General features: G+C 58.9%; 2 protein-coding genes across 3 annotated transcripts in view; both read right to left on the bottom strand.

Annotated features, from left to right (window-relative positions):
• Positions 1-4724, bottom strand: part of FGF8 (fibroblast growth factor 8) — a 5674-nt gene extending 950 nt beyond the window's left edge. Inside the window, exons 1-4 of one of the 2 annotated variants that reach the window (XM_040623814.1) lie at positions 4693-4724; positions 4553-4589; positions 3524-3704; positions 233-339 (exon numbers count right to left, since the gene is read on the bottom strand). In XM_040623814.1, coding sequence (XP_040479748.1) covers positions 233-339; positions 3524-3704; positions 4553-4589; positions 4693-4724 — 357 coding nt within the window. The remainder of the gene's footprint in view (positions 1-232; positions 340-3523; positions 3705-4552; positions 4590-4692) is intronic. The other variant, XM_040623815.1, reaches the window with a different exon arrangement.
• A 5312-nt stretch (positions 4725-10036) lies between these two features.
• NPM3 (nucleophosmin/nucleoplasmin 3) lies at positions 10037-12112 on the bottom strand. The gene is made up of 6 exons (XM_008708934.2): positions 11953-12112; positions 11576-11661; positions 11212-11331; positions 10976-11069; positions 10496-10619; positions 10037-10402 (listed from the first exon to the last, which is right to left on the bottom strand). Exons 1-5 carry the CDS (start codon positions 12068-12070, stop codon positions 10504-10506), a joined length of 534 nt encoding a protein of 177 aa, XP_008707156.2. The 5' UTR covers positions 12071-12112; the 3' UTR covers positions 10037-10402; positions 10496-10503.
• Between the last annotated feature and the right edge of the window lie 646 nt (positions 12113-12758).

Below are 12758 nucleotides of genomic sequence, written 5' to 3'. Positions count from 1 at the left end.
CCCCCCCCCCCACCAGCCTAGCTTTCCTTCTTCCTCCTTTGCCTTTATAGCTTTTCATCTCTCAGGCAGTTTCCCCCCTCTCACCTCCCCCACCACCCCCCCACGCAATCATTAGGTAACCCCAAGGTGGCCCTGCGTCTCTCTGCCCACCTTGTTGGGATCCTGGAGGAGCTCTGCCAGCCCAGCCCACTCCCCAGGCCCCAGGGACCCTCCCTTCCTTCTGGGGCCTCACCTTGGCGATCAGCTTCCCCTTCTTATTCATGCAGATGTAGAGGCCAGTCTCAGCTCCGCGGACTCGAACCCGGCTCCCAAAGGTATCTGTCTCCACAATGAGCTTTGCTGTCAGGGAAGGTGGGGAGATGGTTATTGGAAGCTCCCTGACCCCCACTATACCACATCTTCACCCCAGCTGACCCTCAGAACTGTCACATCCCAGTAGCAACTTGCTCCAAGAGCAGGGAGCCAAGACGTGGGCTCCAGCCCCAGCCCAGCTGCCAATGCTGTGTAACATTGGGAAAGATCAAGTCCCCTTCCTGGGCCTCAGGCCCCCCACCTGAACGCACACAGGGGGATGGACAAGATCATGAGGCACAAACGGGGTTCTGCAGAGGAGTCCTGGAGCCCTCAAATCGAACAGACCCTCTTCTAAAACTGGACAGTACTGACCTCTATGTTGAGGCTTCCTGACTAGTGTTCTACTCACATCCAAAGATCACTGGGGATCCTTCAAACTCAAAGTAGTATGTGCGCATGCCTCACAGGTCACTACAAACTTCCGGGTGCAGCGGTGCCATCAGGTCAAACATAAGGGCCCTCTCCTCCGTTTCTGGCACCTTGGATTCTAACTCATAGCCTTGCCCCCCACCCTGCTCTGCTGAGAAGATGACAGGGATGGGGACCACTCTCCCTACACACACAGCCCGTCCATAGCCAGCTGCTTTCCCAGAACCTCAGACCCCAGCTGGGAGGCTTCTGCTCTTCTCCGCGCTTCCCAGTCACCACTGTCCCCAGCCCCGGTGTCCAGAAATCAGTGACTCAAATAGGCTTTTCTCTTTCAACCCCCATCACAGCTGGGCTTCTCACCCCAGTGACCAAACACTTTCTGTGGGTGAGGAGGGGAGAAAATCAGGCATGCTTGCCTCTCAGTTTGGAAAGCCGTTGAGACAGGGAGCTGAATTCTGTGCCTTCTGCCCCTGTGCCCTCCCCTTAGACAGCCAATTTGCCACAGAAGTCCTGGACCCTGTCTAGTCCCTGTGTAATTCCTCCCTTTGAGGCTGTCCCCAAGAAGGGAATGAGGGCTGACTTAGCTGTTGGGGATAAGACAGAAGGGGCTGGGTCTCCTGTCCTCTCTACTCCTTTTCCCTCCTTGAGAAGGCAGTTCTGGGACTCCCAGAGCTCTCTCAACATGCACTAACAAAGCAGCACCTTCTTAGTCCCCAAAACTAATGGGGGGGGGATGGTCACCAAGGTCAGCAAGGCAGCCCTCGTTGCCCAGCCTGTGACTACCCCCGCCCCTTCACATAAGCACAGAGCTGGAACCCAATGGCCAACTCTCCAGTCTGGCTCCAAGTCAGCCAGGGAAATGCAGCTGTCACCTCCCCTCCCACCCACCTCCTCTTGGACCCAGCCAGTCTGCTCATCCCTCTCCTGAGATGCCTTCCAGAGCAAGGAGTGGCTGCCGTTAAGGGCCAGGAGGGACACTGACTGGAAAAGGGGCGAGAGGATCCCACTCTGAGGATTCTGGCCAAATGGGGCAGACAGGGATGGAGCAATCCCTCTGTTCCTTCCTGGGACCCATAGGGAAGCAACTCAGACCTCTCTGCTCTTCTCCCCCCCGACTCACACCATCCCCGCTGCACACCCTAAGCCTCTGCTCTTGGGCCCTCCTGCTGCCGCTCCTGCCTGGCAGGCAGGGGTCAGGGAACCTGGAAGGCTTCCTACGCTTGTAAGGACAGAAGTGGGCATCTGACTTCTAAGGTCTGAAGATGAGCTCCCCCATGGCCAGCTTAGCCTCTTCTTCCCTCCCCAAAACCCAAGGATGCTGGACCATTTGCTCCAGTGGAGCAAACCCAGGAGGAGCTAAGCATTCGTTCCCTTTCCTTGGAAGCTGAGAAGGGCAGCAAGCAGCCAGTTTGGAGGGACAAAGGGACGGCAGGCTGGCCCTGCCAGCCCAGCGGGGGAGCTCGGCCACCGGGCAGGCCGCCCCCCCCCACCACTGAGAGCCCCCACTCCCTTTCCTGGATGGAGCTGGGGAGCTGGGGCCGCAGTTTACAGCGGCTTTCCCGACCGGCCTTTTGGAAAGCTTAACATTTTCAAACCTATTCTTCCACCCCAGTGACAGATTTATCCCGGGAAAATTATGTCTCCTTCTCCAGCTTTGAAGGGAAGTCAGCTACGTCGATGCAGAAAAAATGCAGTGAGACATACTCGATCCCCCAAACTGGCTCGAGAAGAGGAGAAAGTATTCAGGAAATGTTAAAAAAGGTGAAAGTAAGAAGAGTTTTAATCGCTCTGCCAGACGCAGGGGTCTCTCCAGAGATTCATAGAGAACAATCTTGAACCTCTTTTTTAACATTTACAGACTTGCAACTCCTTTCAAACTCCACATCTGAAAAAAGGCTCGTTCTTTTTCTGTTTTATATCATTCTTCATTTTTCTTCTTAGCTCTTAAAATGCCTCACCTTTTTATTACATTTTAATAGAGTCTTCCCTCTCCTTTCATGCTTGTTTAACTTGGTCATTATTTAAAGGTTTTTAAACTCACAATAATCGCTCTCTAAAAACAACACCAGCCGCCCAGAGGGCTTGCTTTTCTCCTGGTACATCCAGGACTCTGGAAATTGGCCTTGTTTCAAGGCAGGAATATTGAATGTTTTAGAAATCAATCAGTCCTCAGCTTCTCTGCCCTGCAGTAGCTCCCTGGACTCGCCACCCCACGGGGAGTCAGGAGCCTGGCTCTGACCACCACCTGGGTTCCTGGGGCAGTGGAGTGGAGAGGGCCCCTTCCCAAGCCTAGTGCCTATGTGCAGTAGGCCCTTCTGATCAAAATATTTAAAGGTTCATGGAACCCCCTGTCCAAGCTGGAAGGGCGGGGGGGGGGCAGATTTTTCTCCCTTCTCTTTCCCAACTCTCCTTTTGTGGACCCTGGCGACATATCCTCTTTCAAGAGCTTCCCTTAAACCTGGGGCCCCTCCCGCAGAACCCTCTGTCTCCACCTGCAGCTGGGGAGGGGTGTGTGAATGGGGGTGGGGGAAAGGGAGACTCCTGGATTCATTCATCTGCTGGTCAGGGAAGGGGCACCTGTGGGCCAAGTACTCCCCAAGGTCCCTTCCCTAGCCCTCTTTTCTCCGGGTGACCCCCAGCATGCTTTTTTTCTTTTTGCCTTAACTCCTTCCCTTCTGAGCTGGAGAGGCCTCTGGCCAGGACAGATGGGGCTGGCAGGTCCGGTCACAGCACACCAGCCAGGAGAAGGAGGACATGTTCCACAAGCTACCTTCGCCCTGCCGGGTGCAGCTTGCCTTACCGAAGGGGTCCCCGTCTTCTGCCATGGCGTTGATGCGCTTGTTGGCCAGGACCTGCACGTGCTTCCCGCTGGTGCGGCTGTAGAGCTGGTAGGTCCGGATGAGGCGGCGGCTGAGCTGATCCGTCACCAGGCTCTGCTCCCTCACATGCTGTGTAAAATTAGGTGAGGACTGAACAGTTACCTTTAGGAAATTGAAAAATACACAACACGCCATTATAATGCTACTCTGCCCAGGGGCCCGAGTGGCCCCCATCGCCCTGCACGCGCCTCCACAGCCCCAGGCAGCCGGCAGGGGCTGGGGGGGTCCCCCCCAACATGCCAGCTCAGGCCACAACACCCAACCCGGGAAAGTCGGGCAGACCCAGCCTAGCAAGGATGAGCCCAGAACGATCTGGACCTACCTGCTGGGAAACACCCTGGGACTACTGGCCAGCTCGGGTCAGGGAAGCAAGTTCCCTGCCCAGCGCCGCCGCCCCCCTTTCCACCCCCGCTCCCCGCCCCACGCCTTCCTAGAAAAGCAGGGCGCTTGTGGTCGGGAGACAGCGCTGCCCGACCCCTGACATTTATAAAAACAAATTTACGGAGCAAATATTGAGAGCGCAGAAATCCTAGGCACCTGATCTTTCGGCCAGACCCGCCACAAGTCTCCCCAGAGAGCCGCGAAGAGAGTCCCTGCGGCGGTCACCGGGACTTCTGACAACGAACGCTCCCTGGCCCCAGCTCCCCATTCCTCCGCAGCCAGGTGTGGCTGCCCCTAGAGTTCCCCACCCACCCCAACCTGGCTAGGATGCATGGAGTCCGAAACCTTGGGTTCGAGCCTCGCCGCACACTAGCTGTGTGACCTTAGGCAGGGCGCTCCCTCTCTGTTCCCTAGCTCCCTCCTAGGGCAAGTTCGGGGCTGGACTTCTAAGGTTCCTGCCAGCCCTACCGCGCTGGCCGCAGGGTCGGTCCTCCGGCCCCTGCCCGACCTTGCCAACCGGCGGTCCCCGCCTGCCCGCCCGGGCCCCGCCGCCGCGCAGTGCGCCTTACCTGGGCTTGGAGGCAGAGAACCAGCAAGTGCAACAGCCTGTGGGAGACAAAAGCGGGCGGGAGAGAGAGGGCGCGGGGTGAGCGGAGAGGGCGCGGCGGCGCGGGCCCGGCGGGGACGTGGGGGCGGCGGCCGTACTCACAGGCAGCTCAGCGCCGAGCGGGGGCTGCCCATGGCGCGCGGCCCTGGGAGCACCGAGAACCCCGGCGGGATCACGCCGGCCCGCGGGCGGCCGCGAGGGAGGAGCCGAGGGCGGCGGCTGCCGAGGAAGGCCGGAGCGCGGGAGGCGGGCGGCGGTCCGGACGCGGCTCCGCGGGTCCCGTGGAATGTCGAGCTCGCCGCACCGTGCCGAGTGGCTCTGCGCCGCTGCCGGAGCCGGTGGCCGCTGGCTGCTCAGGAGCCGGAGCGGGCGGGAGGGTAACGGGCCGGCAGGGTGGGTGGGTAGGTGGGAAGGGAGGGGGAGGGGTGGGGGCGGGGGGCGCCGCACCGGGCGCGAGGGGGGGAGCGCGGGGCGGGCGGCCGGAGCCCGCAGCCCCCGGCTGGGAGCTGGGGCCCGGACGCAGCCCGGGGCGGGGGCGGGGCGGACCGGGGCGGGGCGGCCGGCGGGTCTGGGATTGGGGGTCTGGGCTAGGGGAGGGGTCTGGGGACCGCGGGAGGGGCGGGGGGCGGCCGGCGGGGGCGCCTCCTCGCATCCCCGGGCTGACCCCTCGCGCTCTAGGGGTCTGGACCCGCGGGGATGGAGGGGGGCGCCTCGGGCTGGGGCTTCCTGGACGGCGGGTGTGCCGGGGTCGGAAGGTGCCAGGTCCCCACCGTGAGGCCGGGTCCGCTTCTGCCTCAGGCTAGGCGGCGGTCTCTGAGCCACCTACTGTGTGCTTCGGCCCTGTGTGTCCCCTGGAAGCGGCCGCTGACGCGGGAGCGAATGGCTGTGCGCTCGGCTCTCGGGCAGTGCGTGCGCTGCGGCGACGGGGACCCGACCCCCCACCCCCACCTTTCTGCGAAGTGACCCTTCCTGCGGGTCTCTCCTGTCTCGCCCCGTCTCCAGGAAGACCCTGGGAGCGAGAAATGTCCCCTCCCCCATTATCACCATCACCCCTGCTTCCGTCCCCCACACACTAACCTGAAGAGGAACCACGAGGCACCTACGTGGGAGAGCCTAGAGGTCCCTGGCAGGACCCATGGTCGCTGCCGCTCTCCCGAAGCAGCAGGCGGAGGGGGCAAAAGTAACTACTGTCAGCTGCTTCTCCTGGAGAAGAGACTTGGATCCAGGCCGCCTAGGCTTTCCCTCTCAGAGTCTCATTATTGGTGCACTGGGGCATTTACACACCTACTGGACTAGACGCGGACTGGTGCTTTGTGTCAAGCATGGGGGGGGGGCGCCAAAGGAAGGAGTGTCTAAGCCTCTCCCAGCCCCTCAGTGCTTCTGCCCAGGGGCTTCTGGAAACCCTGAGCCGTGGTGCTTCTTTGGGAGCAGCTTGGGTGGGCAGAGATGCGCTGGCACTGATACTTCTGAGGAGCAGGGGGAGCCCTGATGCCCTACCCTGCCGCTGCACCCACCCGTGACCTCCCCCGCCCCACCAGCACCCCGTGTCCTTGGGGGTTGCACTGGAGGGGTTGGGGTGGTCCTGAGAAGCCATTAGGCCAGAGGCAGTAGGCAGGTCCTTGTCCAGCAGTACTATCACGTTCTGCCTGCCTCCCCCTTCTCTGTGCCCCATCTGTCCCCATGCCCCTTTCCCCACTCCCAGCCATGATGCTAACACTGAGCAACGCACAGATGGGGAAACAGAGTCAGAGGACTTGTCTCAAGACCTCACCCCCTCTCAGAGAAGAGGACTCCCCGAGCCTACCTGTTGCCCCCGCTCCAGGAGTCTGTTCACTCTTCTGGCTCTTGCACACACAGACCTCCAGGCAAGGACCATGTCTTTTAGATTGGAACTTGCAGCTCACAGCACCGAGCTGGGCAGGGTTGCTCTGGAGTTGGCATTTGATGAATGAATAATGAAGAAACCGGCTGAGCATTTATACCTCAGCCCATGAGTGGCTTCCCCGGGAAGACTTGCTTCAGATAATAATCGTAAGCACCACTATTTATTGAGCACTTGTATTTGCTAAAGGCTGGACTTGTACTGTCTCAACCCCGCTAAGAGGTGAGCCCATGAGAAGGGAGACAGGTGAGGTGGGCTCCAGTGCCCACAGCCCAAGCCAGCCCTTTCCCTCACCGTCCTCCTCTTACTGAGCGTTACGTCCCCAGCGGCACTGCTTCAAGCAGGCACAATGCTCACCATCTTAAACACATGCCCTGCACATAGTAGGCCCCTGAAAATGGTTATTTGTGTGCATGAATGAATGAGTGGAGAGATGGAGAGCAGAGGGTGGGGAGGGCCTTCTCCCCACCAGGGACTCAGCCCTCTGAAAAGTCTGATGAGAACAGCATGGAGCAGGACCCAGGCCTGAGTCAGGGCAGTCTAGCCCATCCTTAGTGTGCATAGGCTTGGAGCCACAGCTAGAGTCACTCTGGGCACCAGCCCTTCTCTGGAGTGGGGATGGAGGCCAGAGAGCATCTGACTCAGGGTCCAACCCTGGTTCTGGAGCTCCCAGAAGGTTCTGAAGTCCCTGAGCCGAACCTCAATGACTGTAACCCATTCTGTCCCCTTCCCCAGAAGAAATGGGCATACTGGGACCTAAAAGTGTGGAGGTCAAGTTTTAGTGCTACCCTTTAACCTCTATCAAGGGGCCTTTCTATAGCACAGAATTCCTTTACATTTGGAGAACTTCCCCCAAAAGGAACCCTCATCAGTTTGGGAGATTCTTCTCATCTCCCCAGAAGTCTACGTCTTGAGGTGGGTGTTTGGGGGGAGAGGGGGAGGGAGCAGATGGGGACACCCTCACATAGGGCTCGGGATACTGCCCGGGCACACCCTGTGAGTGACAGATGCAAATATTCCGGCCGGGCCCCAGCAGGCCACTCTCTCCCTCCCTCCCTCGCTTGCCCGCTTCCCGGCCAGCTCGTTCCTTCCTTTATCTTATCAAAGACCCGTAATTACAATTGCTATTTTGTTTCCTCGAATCTGCAATCAGAGCTCCCCCGGCCCTGATGAGGGAGCGCCTGTCAACCTGATCGCTGAATGACAGCCCGGCCACCTTTCCCGGCCGCCCCCACACTCCGCAAACACAAACATACACACACACACACACACACACACACACACCCTTGCCTCCTGCAAACACAAACACTCCTCGCCAACACAAACAGCCCCTCTCCGCAAACACGCCCTCGCGGGGACCCAAACACACACCTTCAGCCTCTTTCCAAACGCATCCTTCGACCCCGGCCCACCCTGGGCCCCTCAAATCCACACCAGCCAGAGGGGGCCGCCTGGACTGCGGCGAGCTCCACTGCGCGCGTCCTGCGCCCAGCGTTCAAAGCGCGGCGGACTCTGCACCGACTGTTCAGATGCAAATCGCCGCGACTACGTGAAGCACTTCGGGCCCCTGCCCCGGAGTCGTCTCCCCTCGCCCCCCAAATACAGCCCTGCCCATCCTCCAGCGGTCTGCAAACCCCGGCGAACGCCTTCCTCCCTCAGTGCCCCGGCGCCAAAGTGAATTGGTAGTTCTCCTCCCGTGCGCTGAGCCGACCGAAGGGGCAGAGAGGAGAAGCGGGGTTGGAGAGGGAGAAAAAACAATTCCCAGCTCTGTCCGCCGGGCGCCCCTTCGGGCCGGGAAAGTCCCGGAAGAAGGGGAAGATGTGGATTGGGCCCCCGCTGCGGGCAGGAGCGCGCTAGGCGCCTGCCGGCGGCGCGGGGAGAACCACCCAGGAAACAGTCGAGGCTTACAATGCGCGCTCAGCGGCTTCGCAGCGGGTAAATACCCGAGCTGCACCACGCACAGAGGTTAGATGGGTGGGTTGGGGAGGCTTCCCCCAGAGGTGACTTTTCGCTGCACTCAGCCAGTCTCCCGCGCCCCCAACCAAGCACGTGCCGAGGACTCTAGAGGTTATAGATGAGAGGAAGGAGAGCTCTAACAAGAGTTCTAGCGAACGAATGAATCAATCAATCAAAGAACGAATGCAGTCAGCTTCAGTGACTTACTCCTCGCTTTCTGCCTAAACTTCGGCACCCCAGGCCACTCGCGGGCGAGACAACTCACGTAGCCCCCCTGCGAGGCGGCGTGGGTAGCCGCACGGCAGCAGGCGGTTTCAACCTCGCCCACCAGAGGGCGCGATCTGCAACTCCCCCTCCCTCGGGACCCCTGCCACAGAAAGGTGAATGGTCTCGAGCCTGGTTGCCCCACCATGCTGGTTCCCGATGGAAGCACTTCGGGAAAGCCTTCCTGGAGAGGAGAAAGGGGCCTGCGACCCCGATCACTGCAACACAGAAATCACTTTCCTTTATCCTCAACTTGAGAGAAAAGGGAGGTTAGAGCTCCTCACCACGGGAAGGGGGCACCTACTCCAGGGATGTGTGTTGAAGTGGGAATGCTTTTCAGTGTTGTGGGACACTCTCCAAAGTTTACCTTACCTGCCCCACTACCAGCCCCTTTGGGTTACCCAGGGACCCCTCCCACTTGTTCAGTCCTTTGCCCAGCAGCCAGTGTGGGAGGGAGTGGGCCCGGCCACACCATCCCACACCCCACTGGGCACTGTACTCTGTCCATCCTCAGCATGTCCGGCCCCAGGCTGTCTCAGGAGTTAACCTTTTGTTTGTTTGCTTGTTTGTATGTGGGACATTGAAATACGCCCCCCCCCTCAACACAGCTGCTGAACTGCTGACCCCAGCTTTGGTCACATATACACTAATGCTCAACACCAGGTACTTCCCTTTCTCTTCCTGGCATAGCAGCAGTCAAACCTCAGAACACCTGATTACAGGCACCAGAGACCCCAGACCAGGCGATGTGCTGGGAGTCAGAAACCCCTTAGCCAAGAGGCTGAATCCCAGAGGCCCCTCTCTGCCCCCATATGCCAGGCCACCCGGATTCTGGTTTCCCTGTCACCCAATCTGGCCAGCCCCCTCCATCTGGCCCCCGGAATCAGGTTTCTAAGGGCCCAGACCTGCTCAGAGACAGCCTGTAAGCCTGGAAGGAGGAGCAAAGACTGGCCTCTGCCCTACCCCTCACAGGCCCTCTCAGGGCCTGAGCCCCTTCGTGGAGCTAGGGATGCACATTCCTTGGACTGCTTAAGCCCCCTTATCTGCCCCCCTGCCCATCAGCCTGAGTGCTGACAGAGGCCCAGGCCCCTTGTTTAGACGCTGATAACCTCCTGGGATGGCCCTCCCCCACCTGTAGGGGCTGGGAATGGGCTTGGTGTTGGGAGGTCCTCTTTTAGCAAGGCAGTTGGGGCCCAGGCCTGGCCTGCCCCCGGGGTCCTAGGGATAGCAGGATCCCACATTTCCTTACCCTCCCCAGGCCCAGGGCCACCCTCGATGCTGCCACAGTGCCACCTGGTGGTCCCTAGGGGAATGCCACACCAGAAGGTAAAGAAGCCACACAAATGAGTTGCAAAAAACTCCACATCACTTTATTTCAACCTTTATCCAAAAATGTAAAAAGTATTAAAAATGTGTAGTCCTGAGCTTCAGATGCTGATCTCCAATTTCATAGGCAAGTGGGGAGACACGGTGAGGACAGAAGTTCAGAGTTCCTCCCAATCCTTGAGAAAAGGGAAGCCCCAGGTAGGGCATAAGATTAGAAAAACACCAGGACTCTATAAGGGATAGGACCACCCCTCTCTCCTAGCACCAGCCCTAGACCCCACCCACCCACCCACCCATCCTCTTCAACGGAGAAGACACATTTAAATTTCTTGAAACTTGTACAGGAACATGGTGCATGGCACAGGTGGCAGGCAGCTAGCTGACCTGAGGAGAGCAAACAAGGAATCAGCATCTAGGCCTTCACCTGCTTATCCTACCCCATCCCAGACCTTGCTGGACACCCTTCTCCCAACTCACCAAGGAGGCTAGGGCCTACCCCTCTGCTTCTTGGCAGGCAGGATGGGGCACAACTCAGCTTCCTCCTCCTCACTACCTTCTTCTTCACTCTCTTCTTCCTCAGAAACGTCATTGCTTATAGTAACTGGTGGACACGCAAGCAACAAAGGAAGAGGAGGTTAAAGCCAGACCCCCTTCATACCGCATGTCATTTATTCATGCCCTGTGGTGCTTGGCTTGCAGGGATCCTGACCTCCCAGAGCTTATGATCTAGGTGGGAAGAACCTCAGATACTAAGATGACAGAGAGCCAAAGGAGACCACATTAATGGATGTGGAAAAGTTGGGACAGGATTCATGCAGGAGGTAGGCTTGAGTAGGACAGAGAGTGGAGGGTATAGCCCCTGTATGGGAGCTGCACTAGGAGATAAGGCTGGGATAGGGCAGGAGTGTGGGAGGGTGGGATGGAGAATCCATCAGAAGCAACGGAGAGGACTCTCACCAATCTGGTGCCTCCCAGTGATCCGCACAGGGCCAGAACCTGACTTCAGGCGGAAGGTTACAGGTGGCTGGAGCTGGAAGTCATCCAAACTGAGCTGGAAGGAAGACAAGGATGAAAGCCTGGCCCACCCCATCTTGTGATGAATCAGTCCTTCAGTTCTTCAGTTCTCAGTTCCTCACCACCACCCACTCTCCTACCCCCCACCTCCATCACCCGGCATGGTAGGCGAAACTCACCATGGGTTGGCAGGACAACTTGAGGTTGGCCACAGGGACTGCAATCTCCTGGTGGTCATGATTCCTGGCCACGACTTCCACAACATTACACTCATCTTTGGCCCCCTCGGTGAGGCAGAGCTGGGAAGAGTACATAGGGCCTCTGGGTCTCCCCAAACAAGGGTTGGCACCACAAGTGGAGGCATCTACCCTAGAACTTGACCCCCTCCCCCCAGTGGTCCCTGGATCACCTAGCCAGGGAAGTGCCTATGTGGGGGGCAGGCAGAGGAGGTGATTCCCAGTAAAGGGGACTGCGGGGGACGGGTGGAAGCCCCCGAGTTGCCTGCTCAGGACCAGCTATTCACCACCCTTCCCCGCCCCTCACCATGGTCAAAGCCAGCACATGCTCCGCATCATCCTCTTCCTCTACCTTGAAGGTGAAAGAGCGGGTGTGGCCGGAGAGCTCACAGCCTAGAAGAGGTAACAGCGTGTGTCTGAGCGCGTGTGGGGGACGTTCCACCAAACCTCTGTCACGTGTAGCCGTGGTCAGACGGGCCATTTACGCGCCCACTTCTCGGGAACACCTGGGGCGCTCGGTCCTGAGCCCCGCCCTGCACATCTGGAGCAGGGGTCGCACCGCCCCCTTCCGCTTGGGCTGCCGCGTGCGGGGCCCCCACCCACGTCGTGTACCCATCTGCATTCCTATTCAGCCCTGCCCCTGACCGCCCCAGCACCACCTTCATCCCCTCCTTTCTTCAATACCGAAGAAAAAGCTGTCCATAGTGACCGGAGCCGGGACCCGCAGACCCCCGATCCCCCCGGCCCGGGTTCGGCTTTCCTGACTCAGGAACGCTAAGGCGGCGGCGGTACCGGCGGCCATGCTGCAAGGGCCGTCTGGGAACTCCGCCCCCGACACGTACAAAGCGGAGGACTCGCCGCTGGTTCCGGCCCCGCCTATTAAAGGAGCCACGGGCGTTTGATAGAGGAGGGACCGAGGCGCAACCCGTCTAGGGGAGCCCGCTAAACCTCTGGTCCGACCGTTGTGTCGGAACTGAAGGGAGTAACAACCCAGAAGCATGGGTTTTTTTTAATGTTAATACCATTGCTTATTTCCATGACCACGGTTCTCGAGGGTGGCCCCTGCCTCCATTTCCTCTAGCTCCTCTCACCCTCTTGCTGTCTCCATTCCCCCAATCCAGGGTAAACTTTCGTTAAAGGGAGGATAGATAGAAAGCGGAAACCTGGAACGCCTCGGTGGCTCGGTTAAGCGGCTGCCTTTGGCTCAGGTCATAATCCGAGGGTCAGAGAATCGAGTCCCGCGTCGAGCTCCTTGTTTGGCGGGGACGCTGTTTCTCCCTCTGCTGCCCCTCCCCCAGCTTGTGGTTCCTCTCTGACAAAATCTTTTAAAAAAGCGGAAACCTTTCCAACTCCCCTTGTAAAGGCGAATTTCAGGGCAGCGCTTTTCTTATAAAAGCTAAGGAAATACGTTATTTGCATTTGCTCCAAGAGAGCCAAGGATTCTGAAATACTCTTCAGCCACAGGTATTTTCTATTGGAACCATAGAACC

The sequence above is a fragment of the Ursus maritimus genome, unplaced genomic scaffold (genome assembly GCF_017311325.1).
Source record: "Ursus maritimus isolate PB19 unplaced genomic scaffold, ASM1731132v1 scaffold_7, whole genome shotgun sequence".
Lineage (NCBI taxonomy): Eukaryota > Metazoa > Chordata > Mammalia > Carnivora > Ursidae > Ursus > Ursus maritimus.
The sequence above is the reverse complement of the archived record's forward strand: the minus strand, read 5'-3'. Positions and strand labels throughout refer to the sequence as shown.